Here is a 17816-nt window from a genome sequence, read left to right on the forward strand (position 1 = left end):
TTGTTTATCAGGCGACAGTGCGGAACTGTATCGAATGCCTTCCGGAAGTCAAGGAAAATGGCATCTACCTGGGAGCCTGTATCTAATATTTTCTGGGTCTGATGAACAAATAAAGCGAGATGGGTCTCACATGACCGCTGTTTCCAGAATCCATGTTGACTCCTACAGAGTAGATTCTGGGTTTCCAGAAATGACATGATATGTGAGCAGAAAAACATGTTCTAAAATTCTACAACAGATCGATGTCAGAAATATAGGCCTATAGTTTTGCACATCTGCTCGATGACCCTTCTTGAAAACTGGAACTACCTGTGCTCTTTTCCAATCATTTGGAACCTTCCGTTCCTCTAGAGACTTGCAGTACATGGCTGTTAGAAGGGGGGCAAGTTCTTTCACATACTCTGTGTAGAATCGAATTGGTATCCCGTCAGGTCCAGTGGACTTTCCTCTGTTGAGTGATTTCAGTTGCTTTTCTATTCCTTGGACTTTTATTTCAATGTCAGCCTTTTTTCGTTCGAGGATTTAGAGAAAGAACTGCAGTGTGGTTTTCCGCTGTAAAACAGCTTTGGAAAACAGTGTTTAGTATTTCAGCTGTACGCGCATCATCCTCTGTTTCAATGCCATCATCATCCCAGAGTGTCTGGGTGTGCTGTTTCGATCCACTTACTGATTTAACGTAAGACCAGAACTTCCTAGGATTTTCTGTCAAGTCGGTACATAGAATTTTACTTTCGAATTCACTGAATGCTTCACACATAGCCCTCCTTATGCTAACTTTGACATTGTTTAGCGTCTGTTTATCTGAGAGGCTTTTAAATTTGCAGTGGAGCTCTCTTTGCTTTTGCAGTAGTTTCCTAACTTTGTTGTTGAACCATGGTGGGTTTTTCCTGTCCCTCACAGTTTTACTCAGCACGTAGCTGTCTAAAACGCATTCTATGATTCCCTTGAACTTTTTCCATAAACACTCAACATTGTCAGTGTCGGAGCAGAAATTTTCATTTTGATCTGTTAGGTAGTCTGAAATCTGCCTCCTATTACTCTTGTTAAACAGATAAACCTTCCTCCTTTCTGTCATCAGTCTTCACTAGTCCCTATCCTCTACACGCCTGTCCCTTTCCCTGCTCCCACTACCTCACTGACACACACACACACACACACACACACACACACACACACCAGCCTGCCTGCCTGCCTGCCTGCCTGCCTGCCTACATACCTTCTATCCTGCCAATGCTCTTAAAAGTCCTTCCTCTTCTTTCTTCCCTCCCCCCTCCCCATGCAGCGAAGCCTTCCAATGCTGCACCTAGCAGCTCTATCCTGTCCACCTTGTTGCCGAATGCTCTTACAGGCAGTACTAGGATTCTCCCAACCCCTACCCTGCTATACCTGCCGCATGCCACTTCCTTGCCCCCACCACACACCCCAGTAAATTTTTTGTTCACTTTTAATTGAACATTTCTTTTTAGTTTTTGGACAAAGAGGTTCAGAAGATAGGTAGTGGTGAAACTGATACATATAATTAGACTTTTTACTCTGTAGACCTGACACCTACAGGTATGAACTTGAGACTGGGTATGATTATATGTATACACATGGGAAAAATATATATAAAAACAAAGACGCTGTAACTTACCAAACGAGAGAGCGTGGGTATGTTGATAGAGACAAGACTGGACTTACAGTGAAGAAGAAATCCAGAATTTCCTCTCCAACCTCAACTCCTTTGGTTCCATCAGATTCACGTGGTCCTACTCCAAATCCCATGCCACTTTCCTCGATGTTGACCTCCATCTGTCCAATGGCCAGCTTCACACATCCGTCCACATCAAACCCACTAACAAGCAACAGTACCTCTATTATGACAGCTGCCACCCATTCCATATCAAACGGTCCCTTCCCTACAGCTTAGGTCTTCATGGTAAACGAATCTGCTCCAGTCCTGAATCCCTGAACCATTACACCAATAACCTGAAAACAGCTTTTGCATCCCGCAACTACCCTCCCAACCTGGTACAGAAGCAAATAGCTAGAGCCACTTCCTCATCCCCTCAAACCCTGAACCTCCCACAGAACCACCCCAAAAGTGCCCCACTTGTGACAGGATACTTTCCGGGACTGGATCAGACTCTGAATGTGGCTCTCCAGCAGGGATACTACTTCCTCAAATCCTGCCCTGAAATGAGATCCATCTTTTATTAAATCCTCCCCACTCTGCCAAGAGTGTCTTTCCGCCATCCACCTAACCTTTGTAACCTTTTGGTTCATCCCTATGAAATTCCCAAACCATCTTCCCTACCCTCTGGCTCCTACCCTTGTAACCGCCCCCAGTGTAAAACCTGTCCCATGCACCCTCCCACCACCACCTACTCCAGTCCTGTAACCCAGAAGGTGTACACGATCAAAGGCAGAGCCATGTGTGAAAGCACCCCGTGATTTACCAACTGACATGCCTACACTGTGAAGCCTTCTATGTGGGAATGACCAGCAACAAACTGTCCATTCGCATGAACGGACACAGGCAGACAGTGTTTGTTGGTAATGTGGCTAAACATGCCCTGGTGCACGGCCAGCACATCTTGGCACAGTGTTACACCAACCGGATTATCTGGATACTTCCCACTGACACCAACCTATCAGAACTCTGGAGATGGGAACTTGCCCTTCAATATATGCTCTCTTCCCGTTACCCTCCAGGCCTCAACCTCCACTAATTTCAAGTTGCCGCCCCTTGTACCTTACCTGTCATTCAACATCATCTTTGCCTCTGTACTTCCGCCTCAACTGACACCTCTGCCCAACCTCTTTGCATTTACATATGTCTGCCTGTCTCTGTATATGTGCGGATGGATGTGCGTGTGTGTGCGAGTGTATACCTGCCCTTTTTCCCCCCCTACGGTAAGTCCTTCTGTTCCCGTGGTTGGAATGACTCCTTACCCTCTCCCTTAAAACCCACATCCTTTCGTCTTTCCCTCTCCTTCCCTCTTTCCTGATGAAGCAACCATGGGTTGCGAAAGCTTGAATATTTGTTTGTGTGTTTGTGTTTTTTGTTTTATTGTGTCTATCAACATACCAGCACTTTCTCGTTTGGTAAGTTACAGCATCTTTGTTTTATATATATATATTTTTCACACGTGGAATATAGTTGGTTAAGGTCTGTTGGCAGAAGGAGGCCTTTGAAGTAAAACTATACAAGGGTGTCAGTATGTTGATGTAAGTTACATTTCTTAATTAGTGGTAAAAAAGTAGATATGCTTCTGAATTCAGTTGTACAAATACTAACAAACGTCGTAAACTGATTTAATCAATGTAAATCAAAGCAAAACAAGAGCTTTAAATTTCAAAAATGTGCAGAAGACATGCGCAAAAAACTATAAAGTTATTGACAGCAAACTTTTGTAGGTGTCTGGATCCAACATATGCTCAAGTGCATTGCTCCTATTTATATTATTACAAGCAAGTTATGATTATTATAAAATTATTTTCAGAGTGAGTGTATGACATTCGCATCACTTCCTTTTTGTAAGGTGTTGAATTTGATTACGTCCCACATTAATAAAGCCTACATAAATCAGATAATGTAATAATAATGAAATGTTTGAAAGGGGAAAACTTCATCACCTCTTTCTTAAGTGTATTGTTTCCCCTGTGTGGTTTTTGTGTGGAATTAATTAAAGGAAAGCTATAGGTAAGACTATCAAGTAACAAAATCTGGCCTTGATATTTAAAAAAAAAAAAAGGGTTATCATTGAGGAGAGATTAATAGGATTCCCCATGAATTTAAAATATTTAAAAATTATTCTCATGTTACAGTTTTAGTTATGAATATGATATAGACTAAGTTGTAGATTGTTACAGAAGGCTTCGAAAATGCTGTAAGGTTAACAATTTGCTGCGATACGTGACTGATGAGGCTTGGTGACCAAGATCTTAATTTTCAACTTAAGTTTTGTGTGTTCACATTGAAATATAAAATTATTTCATGTTTTTACACACATTCAGAGATTGTAACATACTTTTAATTGTATCTTTGCAGAAGCAGCAGAAATAATGCGAGAAATCTGCCTAGCTGTCAAACATCTTCATGATATGAACATTGCTCACAGAGATCTGAAGCCAGAAAATTTGCTTTATACAAAGCCAGGTATGTATTGTTCGAATTTTATCCCCCTCTCTCCTCCCCCCTCCCACCCATTCCCTCACCTTCCCCCCCCCCCCACCCCTTCTCCCACCCTGTCCCCCTCCCTCCCCCTGTACCCCGCCTTCCCTCCCCCTGTACCCCGCCTTCCCTCCCCCTGTACCCCGCCTTCCCTCCCCCTGTACCCCGCCTTCCCTCCCCCTGTACCCCGCCTTCCCTCCCCCTGTACCCCGCCTTCCCTCCCCCTGTACCCCTCCTTCCCTCCCCCTGTATCCCTCCCTTCCTCCCCTTCCCTCCCTTCCACCTACCCCCTCGCTCTCCCTCTCCTTCCCTCCCTCCATCCCTTTCTCCCTCTCCCCTCTCCCTCCCTCCATCTCTCTCTCTCTCTCTCTCTCTCTCTCTCTCTCTCTCTCTCTCTCTCTCCCTCTCCCTCTATCTCTCCCTCTATCTCTCTCATCTCTCTCTCCCCTCTCTCCCCCCCCCCCTCTCTCTCTCTCCCCCCCTCCTCCATCGAGGTTGTGCAATACTATTTCCAATGTGATCACCCATGCTGTTGAAACTGCTATTCCCCCCCCCCCCCCCACCCCCCCTCCTACAGGTCCCCTCCACTGCCAGCTGGTGCTGTTGTGGACCAAAGCCATTGCCATAGCTGTTAAGGATTGCTGAAGAGCCCTGCATCACTTCAAGCAACCTCCTTCACACTCCGATCTTATAACTTCTAAGCGACTTCAAAGCACTACAAATTGCTTGAAAGAATGGTTGCCCACAGATTATGTTGGGGTGTCAAGTCTTGGGGCCTTTCGTCTCTCTCTGAGTGTGATTTCTGGGAGGAACGATCCACAACTGTCCATCTAGCATGGTTGAAAATGGCAATCCACAGGCTTTTTCTGGACACCGACTCCTCAGTGCAGTCTTTTTTGACCTACATAAGGCATACAACACTGATTGGCACCACTACATATTACTTACCCTCCGTGACTGGGGCTTTTGAGGCTCCCTACTGTTTATTATTTGTCGATTATCATCTCACTGGCTGTCCTGGACTTGAGTTGGTATTTCACTCAGCTTCCACAGATCCAAGAGAACAGCATCCCACAGGGCTCTGTCTTGAGTGTCACTCTCTTCCTCATTGCCATCAATGAGCATTTTGTGTTTGGTACAGCTCTCACTTGGTAGTCTCAGCTGAATGCCAGCTCCAAGGTCCCAGCTGAAGGGCTTCCATGGACCCTTTCCCATAGTTTCCAGTTCTCTCCTGCAAAAATGTGGGTCATGTATTTCTGTTGTCATACCACTATCCATCCTGACCCATAACTCTACTTAGGTACCTAGCACTTGGAAGTTGTTGCACAGTTCAACCTGATTTTTGATATAAAAAGCTGACTTGGCTTCTCCATATTCGTCAGCTGAATGCCAGTTGCATGCTTGAGCCTAAAGTTATCTGCTTCCTTGCCCACATCTCTTGGGGTGCAGTTCATACTACTCCTCTCCATATTTACTAGGTCCTTGTCTCATCCCCACTGGAGTACGGTTGTCAGGTTTATGGCTTGGCTGCATCTTCGGCTTTGAAATTGTTAGACCCAGTCCATCCTTTTGAAGCTCATCTGGCCACTGGCACCTTCCAGACTAGTCCCATATTGCAAACAAGGGCCATTGACCTTTTGATATCCACCCTTGGGTGGGATTACCAGTTGGAATAAACCTTGCAGCTCTCTGCCGGGATCTCCACCTCCCCTTTCTGGAATGTGCTTCCAGTGTTTTAATGCACATCCACCCTTGGTTGGTGCCCAAGCCACGAATTGGAACCGATCTCCTTCAGCATCCTAAAGTCTGTCACTCCGATGGCCTTTGTATCTGTTACATTCAGTTCTTGAGGAGTCTCAAAGTTCTACAATTTTTTGCACGAATGGCTCTTAAACTCTAAAACCGTGGATAAAACAGGACGTCCCCTGTCAGACGGGAACACCATCTGTTGCCAGAAGCATGTAGTTTTTAAACAGCCAGGAGCATGTAGTGTTTAAACAGCAGAGCTGATAGCTGTTAACAGAGCCTGTACTTTAGTTATCGGGCTTCAGGCCATTTTCTGATGTTTGTCTTGTCACCTTGTTGTTTCAACTATTCATGACCATCTTGTTGGACTTAGTCGTACTGACTGCTCAGTTGTCTTTGTCTGGTATTGCAGTAAGTGAACTGGCTCACAGGTTGTCTAGAGGAGTGATTACCCCTGACTCCCACCCCCACCCCACCCCCAGTTCAATTTGCCAGTCCCACGTGCGCATTTGTGGGTGCAAATAAGACCTCTGTTCACTTAGAGGTGGAATGTCGTGTAGTTGACTACTGCCCTCTCCAACTCTGCACTATTGAAGAGAATACTGATGCATGGCACTCATCCTTTTGTTCTGCCCGGAAGGAAGTCACCATCCTATGTGGCCTTCACCTTCTAACTCTCCATGCTGAGCATGGCTTTACGAATTCTTTGTCTCAAATATTGACAGACTAATCATAGACAGTTGAACAGGGTCTCTGTTTTCTCCGTGAAAGTGGTTTTTACTTTCAGATATATGGTTTTAAGCTCCCTCTGGGGCAGGGATGGGGTGTTTGAGGTTAGGGCATTACCTACGGCATACTGGGTCTGGGTGATTTCCGATGCTACCATCTAGACCAGCTCACCCTTTCATCCCTCTCTTACTCTGTTTTTATTGCTTTTAGATGTTATTTGTCTCTTATTTTCTGTTTTAGAGATAACACTCTGTTGAATAGTGGGTGCTCTGTAAAATGCCTTGACCTCATTGGAGCAAGGGTGGGACAGCTGTGGGTCGGACAACTCCCGTCACATGCAGAGCCCTGGAGATACCCACCTACTGCCTTACCTATTTCTCTCTTGTTTATTAATGACGATCAAACGGCTGTGCATTGAATTTTTAGCCTTCTCACTTTTACTGGTGTGAATCTACCATGTAGAAGACATTCTTTGCTGTGTAACTGTCTTGACCTTGATTGTGCTGTGGATGCAGGGGATGGCTTTTTTAGCCATTGGACGAGGTCTGGGTTACCCCTCATTTGTTCTGACCTACCTCCCGGCCCGAGCCATACACTTCTTAAATTCTTTCTCAGCTGCAGCATTAATATATACTTCAATGCCTTGGCCCTATTGGTCCTATGTATTTTCATCATCACAACGCATACTTCGCAGATATCACTAATTCTGTATGAACTACCCTTTGATTGAGGGACTGATGACCTTGTTGTTTAGTCCCTCAACCTTCAGTCAACCAACTACAGTGCTTGGTGAAATATTACTTTACGAAATTAGCTATATGTGTAAAGGGACCTGAAAATGTAGCATCTATTTTTGGGAAAATTTGCACATATTTTTGGTGAAATTTGCATCTAATGTTTTCAGTGATCAGACATACGAGGGTGTACTGAAAGATAGTTCCTCTGAATTTTTCATGTGAAAACTCTTAAAGATTTTTAAATAAAACAAATGTCAGGAACACTATCTTTATTCTTCAGTCTACATATTTGCAGCCCTCTGGCACTGTAAGGCTCCAATGTAACCATGTCTGTGTGTGAGAAACAGCATGCTGTAATCTAGTTTTGAATTCAGATAGTTTGTCCCCGCATCCATACAGTCCCGACTTGGCCCATCACATTTTAATTTGTTTTCAAAACTTGAACACCACCTTTGAGGACTTCACTTTGATAATGATCTTGAAGTGCAAGCGGAGGTGGGGTTATGACTAAATCAGCAAAGTCATTCTACAGTGACAGTATCAACTACTGGAGGGAAAAATGTGTCCATCACCAGGGTGATTATGTTCAGAAAAATAAATATGTAGACATGATGAATAAAGATGTAGAATGGTAATAAAATTTTTTTTATTTTTTTATCTGTAAGTTTTCACGTAAAAATTTCTGATGCATTACTTTTCATCATGCGCTTGTACAAATATAAAAGGTTGTCCGCTGTGTGCTTAAAGACAGAGAGCATTAGTGCTTTGAAATTGGCTGTTTTTTTTTTTAAAGTGGTGATTTTGGTGCTTTTTGACTGAACATTTATTTGCTGTTCCAAAAACTTCATCTGAAACTGAAATGATTTTTGCTTGTTTTCTTCTTTTGACTGTGTCTAAGTTTTTAACTATTGATTGTTTTTGTTGAGAAACACCAGCATTTTCCTGCTGTTTAACAGAGTACTTTTATGATTTAAGGTGTTTTTGTCAACATTATTTTTCTTTTCCCACCCAGTTCAGGGAATTACAAAATCTGAAGAATATTGATTTTGATCCTTGTGGGCATTCATAGCTGTGTGACCCACATGTGACATTGCTACAGATAGAACTGACAAGGTACTTAGCATAGGAGTAGAACTGAAAATAAAGTAGTTGCATATAGGGGAAGACTTTTGGAATAGTCAGAATATGTTGACAGCTTTTGTTTTCCAGTTGGTATAGTGTAGAGTGCGGACAGTAAAAACTGGCAATTGGCCATGAGTGCAAGTAAACTAGCATTATGACCACCAGATGAGTTGAAGTGGTGAGAGGAAAGGATCTACACCTTCCTGTCATGAGGCAGAATTGACATATGGTTGTAGGGCCCACCAGTCACTTCTCGTGTCATGAGGGTCTTAATTGAACTCCGTGATGGATCAAGATTAGTATCTTCACTTGTTTCAGAATAAGGAAAGAAAATGATGAGCAACACAGAACAAAAAGCATTTGGTAGTGGTTACTGTGAAATTGGTTGCTGAGGTTGTGGTAAATTTGTGGTAAGGTCTCATGGGAACAAACTGCTGAGGTCATGGGTCCCTAAGTTTATACACTACTTAACCTAACTTAAAATAACGTACACTAAGGACAACACACACACCCATGCCCGAGGGAGGACTCGAACCTCCGACGGGGGGTTGCTGAGCTTGGCAGTGTCATGAATGAGGTCGTTCAGGCCAGCCCTGTAGCGATATTTGATGCCATTTAGTTAGAATCCTGCACTGTTTGACCTCCTACTTTCACCTTATGATAGAAAAGTAGAAACCACACACACACACACACACACACACACACACACACACACACACACACACACACAGAGAGAGAGAGAGAGAGAGAGAGAGAGAGAGAGAGAGAGAGAGAGAGAGAGAGAGAGAGAGAGAAAGGGGAAGGAATAATTACTCAAACCTTAATTTCCTGTATTAAAACTATGCCAGACTAGGCCTTGAACCCTGAATCTTGCCTCTTGCAGGCAGTGTTCTATAGCTTGAATTATCCAGGCACGACTCACGACCCAGCCTCATAGCTTCATTTCTGCCTGCACATCTGTCCTACTTTCCAGACTACACAAGAAGTTCTGCTGCACATCTTGCAGGATTAGCATTTTGATAAGAAATGATACTGCTGAGAAAATGATTGAGCCACAGCTAGAGGATTGCTTCTAGAATGAATTTTCACTCTACAGCAGTGTGGTTGCTGGTTTGATTCTTATTGATATATTAAAACAGCATACTGGACCTGACTCGAACTTGGAATCTTTGAGGATGGGTTGTGAGCTGTGCCTGGATAGCTTATTCATATTAAATCTTTGCTTAACTGAAAAAGGAACCTGTCATTTCAGAAGTTAGGACTATCTCTTTGTTCATTCTTAGAGACTAGTAAAGCCTTTGTTATCATATTGAAAGTTCAGTAGAGTAATGGGGTTGTGAAACTGTGCTATAGAAGCCATATTTAATAGCATGTGGCAAATATGATTGTAAAGGTATCACCATGAATAATTCAACTTTGCTGTGTTTTCTTGGCATACAAAGAAACTGTTTGAGTATTTTCTTTGTGATGATAAACACAAAGGCCTCTTCTGTTTACCCTGGGCATAACATAAATTACTCCTTGAGCAGTAACAGTTTCAGAAGAAAGCATTGAAAATATCTTCAAACACCAGAGAAAAGACATCTGACAGGTCCTAGTGCCGTGCTAGCAAGAGAGTAGCTGAGCGAAGCTGTCAGCACACAGTGAGGGAAAATACTTTCCAATATCATCAGTTTGGCCTTTGTATGCTGTCACTTCAGTACCCAGAAAGATGACTTTACTTGTGTGCATGTTAACATGTGTGCATTTAACAATACTGTTATTGTGAGAGTTTTGTCTTTCAAATAGAAATGTCTAGTTTTTAGTAGGCAGCATATTACTGTTCTATAAACTGGGGCATCTGAACCATTGGACAACAACAAAAATATAACACATTAAAAATATTTTTTGATTGAAAAACTGTAGATATCAAATTCTGGGGATTTTCCTGTACCAACAAAGACAATCAAATAAACAACAAATATGGAACTATGTAATAATGAAATGAATAAAAAAAGACACAGTTCCCAGTCTCAGCTCTGAAACATGTCTGGATCAAAGTAAAAAACAATGGTATTGCTGAAGGTGATGTATTCAATTTCTTTAGAAGGAATGGTATTTGTTGATCCCAAACACATGTGCTTAGTTTGTTCAAATCAAACTTAGTAACCTGTTGAATGTAAATAAAATTGTACTTGGTGAGTTTCTGAGTCCATAAATGATTGATTTTTTGATGGATAAATACAATATTTTAATGCTCATGCAAGCAGCAGCTGTTGGAGATCACTATTTACACTACATAAATGAAACCCAGTGTTGCATAACTACTGCATCCTTAGCTACTGGTGCTGTGAAATGGAATGATGGACTTAATAGCCATAAATTTACACTCATCATATTTTTGAAGTTCCATGAAAAAAGGCTCAGTAATAGAATTTCTAATTTCTCTTTCGGAATCCTTGGCTTGTAATTTTTCTTCACGTTTTAAGCATCTGCTCATCCAGAAATTGTGACGTTGTCAGTCACTGTGTGCACAATTCTATTAACATTCACAGTTTTAAACATACTGGTTTTCTACAAAAAATGTGATTTTCATCTGTGCCCACATCGTCCAGATTGGATCATAATGTCAATGCTACAGTGGTAATCTGCATGACTTGATGCCCATGCTGTTCTATGTGATCTTTTATTTCGTAAGCATGATATGTGGATGCATGGCCTTTGACAAGCATCAGCAACTCTAGTGTACTTCGTAATAAGTTTCTGGAGAAACCCTTTACATGATAACTAAGTGATAATGTTGGATTTCATAGCATGCATAGCGATGGCTTGGTTGGTTTACAGAGTGGATGTTGCCTTTGCCCATAACAAACCCAGATTTGAGGGAGGTACAGTAATAACTTGCATGTGAATGTTATTTTTTCACAGTACTTATCCTCAAAAATCTTACTCTGTTTCCTTAAATATGAAATTTCTGAGGAATGAATTCCACATCTACCAATCCTTTGTTAATGACAATGAGATCTTTACCAACCATAACTTGCAAATCACCAAGCCACCCTTTTCTATTCTGGCACATTGACCATACATGGTTCTGGATTACATAGGTTTTGCCAGTGGAATAGATATGACATTGTTGATATTTGGACATACCTTGAACTGCTGCATTGTCACTAATGACCTGCGTATATTTCCATTTCACTGTCATGTCAGTGGGTTATCATTACTATTAATGAATCTATTCTTTGAAGTGCTGGAAATTTTATTATGTAATCGACAAAAATAAAGTAGCTTTTTGCAAATTATCATTTATTATTTTAAAACACTTACATGCGTTTGCTGGGTGACTTACTGGCTACCATCACATAATGAACACACATAATTGTCTTGTTGCAGACAACAAGGCAGCATGTTCACTTTTATGTCTCTCAGGAATGTCTTCGGATGTGACTGAGGCAGTAGTCTCCATGGTAGCTGCGTACTCTGAGCAAGCTCTCCCCACAGCTGCAGTACGAAGTCTCTGCGTTAAAACTTTTTCTCGTTTAGAGCATTGTACAATACCTAGGCATTTATCCCAGCCAAATCTAGCAAGTTGTAAAACGTGTGAACAGGCCAATGTCTTAATGCTACTTTGACAGAGTATTTGTGAGTCATATGGTCAACCAAGTCCACTTCATATTTAGAGCCTTTTTAAATTGTAACTCTGTCTGGCTTCTTTTTCAGATCATCTTCAAATTTAACGTAAGGATGCAAAGTGCTGAGAGTCAGAGCATTCTTGTTGCTCTTTCTGTGGGGAAACTGTCAGTGTGGTATCATTCTTCTTCAACAATGCTGTGCTGTATAATACTTCTTTTCCCCATCTTGATACAGACTGGAGTTTCCCTGCAGGATCAATTTGGGCTTGTCTTATTTGCTTCCAAGTTTACAGAGAGAGCCATGAAGGTGAAAAAATTGTCACAACAAAATTACCAAGACATTCACCATTTGGCCTAGTATCATCCTTTCCTACATAAAGGAAAGCATTCACAATTTATCTGGAGCCTTAATCTACTGCTATCCAATACTTTTGCCTATAGTTGTCTGGTTGTGAGGCCATGAACTGTGTGAATCTGCAAGAGGACTTTGAAGGAGAAAGCTGTTTGTCAATTGTTGTTTATGGACCCGTTATGTAACTGTGTTCCCAGTGAACTTGTACCAGATTTCTGATACTGAAGCAAAATTGTCTGCTTTCAGTCATTCTGATCTTGTGGATCTAATGTCAAATCTGAGATAATGTGTTATCTGTCTGAGCCATTGTTGACTTCACAGAATTATTTCCCAACTTCATTGGCCACAATTCATTGACGATCTAAGCTTTTCGCTCCTATAGCACCACAGACGTACAGTATAGCTATTAAAGCTTCTAGTTCTTCAACATTCATAGTCCATTCATCTGAACCCATAACTCGATGTGCTTCGGTCTTAGTGCATTTGACAGTGTGTTTCAAAATTTTGTCTATTATCATAAGATACCAAGCACTGTAGCAGGTCTCATTCACATTTCATTTTGCATGTGGTGATGGTCCTGCATGGTCTTTCAAAACGTGAAGGTGAAAAACATCTGTATCTGCCAGCTGAACAGTCACCTATATTCCCACTTTCCAGGTTGTTCCGTCTGGTGCTACAATATCTCTACCTGACGGAAATTGCTGTAGTCCACAACTTTGGTCATTTCGTTGACGCAATGCCCCTGGCCACAAGTTGATCTAGCCTTTTTGGCAGGTGTTCCTATAATAGTAATAATTAGTATTACAACATGGATTGGTATTCAGTATACTGTGGAATATTGGAACAAAAAATACGTCTTCATAAATGTAATGTAAGACTTGCAAAAACTCAAGGAAGCAACAACATACAAACATTAGTGTTGCAATTGAAATCTGTGTCTATGCAGCACATATATAAACAATAATTATTATAAAAATGAACACACAAATATGCATACCTTCCCCATCAATATCCAGTATAACATTCGAAGGAATAATATCGTCATCTGGTGAAAAATCTGGAACTACAGGTGGCAGAAATTTTTCCTTAGAAGACGACTTCAGTGACTCGCCCTCAGATTCATGATCCAAAATCTCATTTAGCACATTTATAATGTCCGCTTCTGTTTGTAGACTTTTGACCATAATAAATTTGTATGTTGCAAGCACTATTTACACAGAATGCACTACTAAAACCATGTTTTATGAAACAAAGCACTGGCTGGTGCAATACTTGCATACACGGTCAGACATGCTTCAACCTACTTTCCCTCTCCTCTCCTGCTGGAAAACTGCAATGTCATCAGGAAGTGAGCTAAAAGGGAGTTTTTTGATTGTTGACCAAACACAATCTAACAGTAAGCATGAAGCTACATGGAAAAATGCGATGGTTGTAGTGGCTGCAGCAGAGGCGGCAGAACAGTACTGTCCATGGTTCTAAATGAATCTTCATATTTCTCTTTTAAGGTTTTCCCCTAAAATGTAAAATTAAATATAATTGCTAATTACCTAATTTCATAAAAAAGTGACAGAAGTCCAGCATTCTGGGCAATAATGCAAAAGAGTGCCAAAAAAAAAAAAAAAAAAAAAAAAAAAGAATAAGCTGAGGCTCTAGCGTTAAAATACTGTCCTTGCAACAACAATATATCTCCTCTTCAAACGTAGATTCCTTCCTTTATTCATTACAAGATATCTGAAGGCTGTGTCCTTTAATATTCATGAAATTGTCCATTGACTCCACTTAAAATTCAGTCTTCCAAATGTGACATTAAGTTTTCCAAGTTGCCTAAATCACCTACTTATTTCTTAAGATTTTGCTTATTCACTGGTGATGGCAGCCGCATGATTCAGCATGTCTGAAGCAGTGGCTGTGACAGGACGTCCTGAGTGTGGCTGATCATGGAGTTCTGTTTCTGCATTTCTGAGGTTGTAACTTTCTTTATTCTCACCCAACTATACTCCTATCGAGTGCAGCATCGCCATACACTGCACACAAACATTTATGGATGTTCACCACAGTTTCTTTTTCTGCACACAAGAATTCAATAAAAACACGCTGCTTGTAACATGGGTTTATGTAGACACCATTTTGATGTTGTACCACGGTTCTGCCATCTGCCAGAATGTCCACAGCTCATGTCTAGTGGCTAGTGTTGCTGCCGCTAGATCACGGGGTTCCAGGTTCGATTTCCAGCCAGGTTAGGGTTTTCTCTGCCCGGGGACTGGGTGTTTGTGTTGTCCTCATCATTTCATCATCATCATCATCATCATCATCATCATCCAGAATGAGATTTTCACTCTGCAGCGGAGTGTGCGCTGATATGAAACTTCCTGGCAGATTAAAACTGTGTGCCCGACCGAGACTCGAACTCGGGACCTTTGCCTTTCGCGGGCAAGTGCTCTACCAACTGAGCTACCGAAGCATGACTCACGTCCGGTACTCACAGCTTTACTTCCGCCAGTACCTCGTCTCCTACCTTCCAAACTTTACAGAAGCTCTTCTGCGAAACTTGCAGAACTAGCACTCCTGAAAGAAAGGATATTGCGGAGACATGGCTTAGCCACAGCCTGGGGGATGTTTCCAGAATGAGATTTTCACTCTGCAGCGGAGTGTGCGCTGATATGAAACTTCCTGGCAGATTAAAACTGTGTGCCCGACCGAGACTCGAACTCTGCAAGTTTCGCAGAAGAGCTTCTGTAAAGTTTGGAAGGTAGGAGACGAGGTACTGGCGGAAGTAAAGCTGTGAGTACCGGACGTGAGTCGTGCTTCGGTAGCTCAGTTGGTAGAGCACTTGCCCGCGAAAGGCAAAGGTCCCGAGTTCGAGTCTCGGTCGGGCACACAGTTTTAATCTGCCAGGAAGTTTCATCATCATCATCGTTCGCAGCAGTGGCTAGATTGGACTGTGTAAAAAATTGGGACTTCTTATGGGTGCTGATGAACGTGTAGTTGAGCACCCCACAAACCAATAATAATAATAATAATAATAATAATAATAATAATAATAATAATAATATGCCAGAACAGTTCGAAATTCACCAGCACACAGAACAAACATCAAATGTGAAGCACCAACAAGGACGTTTGTCTATGTATGTTAATGGCTTTTTAAAAATAATGTGGGGCATTACTTATTGAATGACCCTCGTGCATAAGGAACACTATGTATCTAGCTTGTGTAGTACTTGGTGTTTCTTTTATGTGGCCCATAAGAAATGCTATGAGAGGAAATATTGTCAGCTTTCACTAAAGTGAAAATCATCACCAAATGTTCAACTGATGCTCAGTTATGGATGGAACAGACAGAAATGCCAAAATGGTTCTTGGCTGCAGTGGCATTTTGTATACTATGTCTTATTACTTCACATCTCTGTTACATGTCTTATTGAATATACACTAATCTAGTAGGGATACCTGTATCAAGTACAATAGTGGACACTAGGTTGTGGGAATCCATTGTTGATTTCTCCCTACTTAGTCACAGGGTCCATAGATCATTTGAATAATTCTTTTATCAAAATGATGTGAAACAAGTCAGTTTACAGGATATGTGTACATTATTAGTATTAACATCAGTGACCGCAATATTATTTAGTCCTACTTATACAATTACACTTAATAACAAGGTGTGAGTACCAGTTTTTAATAAGAAATCCCTCAGTGGAACAGAAGGAGTTGTCCAGGAGAAATGTTTTAAGTTAGACTTAAAATATGCTATGCTACCTGTCAGCCACATTGTGTTACTGGTCAAATGATCAGAGATTTTTGTTGCTGCATATTAAACACTTTCTCTGAGCCACTGACAGCTTTGATAATGAGTAGTAAAGATAAGTTTTCCCTCAAGTGTTGCAGGTATGGACATCACCGTTTCTCTCAAACTGTGCTGTATGATTTACAATGAATTTCGTAGTGAATTTATGTATTGGGACAGTGCAATTAAAATGCATAGCTCCTTGAAGAGGCACATGGGTGAACACCAGATATTATTCTTACTGCTTGCATTTGTCCAATCAATACTATCTTCGTAAGTGACAAGTTACCCCAGAAAATTATTCCTTAAGACATTATTGAGTGGAAATATGCAAAATATGTCAGGAGATTGATTCTTTGTTTCCAAGATTAGCAATTATGTGAAAAGCTAAAGTAGCTGAATTTAATTGTTAGAGAAGTTCAGTAATATAGTTCTTCTATTTCAAGTTTTTTATCAGTATATACACTCAAAAACTTGGAGCATTCTACCGTACTTGTTGACTCTTGCTCACATGCTGACATTGCAAATATTGCCCATTCTTCCCATGTTTTCAAATTCCTTTTGTTTGTAACATTATCACAGCCTTAAAATTAAAGCTTCTTTTTTTAGAACATCAGGATATACACAATTAAATCAGTGGATGACCCCCACAGACATTCCCGCTTTGAGTATGTGTGGATCTGAAACTTTGAGTCTGCACAGATTCCCTATTCCACAATAACAGGTTAGCTCGTAAGATACTTTGGCATTTTATAGGAGTTTTTTTAAAGTGTAAAACTGCAAAATATTTTTTTTGTATATATTTGTAGTGTCATATGTCTATTTTTCAACTGTCAGTTTCTTACTATACTGTGTACAGTTAATCAAAAAAAATTGTTGCAGATCATACAGGTATACTAAAACTCACTGACTTTGGGTTTGCTAAAGAAACCTTTTCGAAGGATACACTGCAAACACCATGCTACACACCATATTATGTTGGTAAGTATAAAGTTTCAGATTGTAGCTCTATAGATTTATTTGTATAGTTTATGTACTAGTCCAAAATTGGTTTAATGTGTCTATATTACTGTGTGTGTGTGTGTGTGTGTGTGTGTGTGTGTGTGTGTGTGTGTGTGTGTGTGTGCGCGCGCGCGCAGGTGCGCGCACCAGTGCATGTGCGTGTATTTTAGTTTGGTAAATTCAGTTATATTTTGTTCTTTAATTAATGAAATATATCTCCTGCAGTCTGTGATTTATTCCCATCAACAGTGAATTTTCAATGTTAAGCTCTATTTCTCATTTGGATGTTAATGTATTATAAATGAAAGAAGATTATTTACTGTATATTTTCAGAACCTGTCTTATTTGAGTGATTTTATCAGTTGGTTACTTTGATACTGTGCATGTCAAGTGAAAGAATTGCAATGAAAGTTGTCTGTTTTAAGAGTGATTGAAGGAACTACATTAAAGAATGATCATTCCCCACCCTCACCCCTCCCAAAAAAAGAACAAAATAAAAATTAAAAAATAAAAAAAGTCCATAGTGAACACTTAAATTTGACTCTGACATGTTTCAGTTGAGAGGACATAT

At 40.9% G+C, this 17816-nt stretch overlaps 1 protein-coding gene across 1 annotated transcript in view; it reads left to right on the forward strand.

Annotated features, from left to right (window-relative positions):
* LOC126471160 (MAP kinase-activated protein kinase 2) overlaps positions 1 to 17816 on the forward strand; it is a 105367-nt gene that overhangs the window by 51962 nt on the left and 35589 nt on the right. Inside the window, exons 4-5 of the mRNA XM_050099263.1 lie at positions 4034 to 4141; positions 17126 to 17224. Of these exons, the coding sequence (XP_049955220.1) occupies positions 4034 to 4141; positions 17126 to 17224 (207 nt within the window). The remainder of the gene's footprint in view (positions 1 to 4033; positions 4142 to 17125; positions 17225 to 17816) is intronic.

Source organism: Schistocerca serialis, chromosome 3 (genome assembly GCF_023864345.2).
Source record: "Schistocerca serialis cubense isolate TAMUIC-IGC-003099 chromosome 3, iqSchSeri2.2, whole genome shotgun sequence".
Classification (NCBI taxonomy): domain Eukaryota; kingdom Metazoa; phylum Arthropoda; class Insecta; order Orthoptera; family Acrididae; genus Schistocerca; species Schistocerca serialis.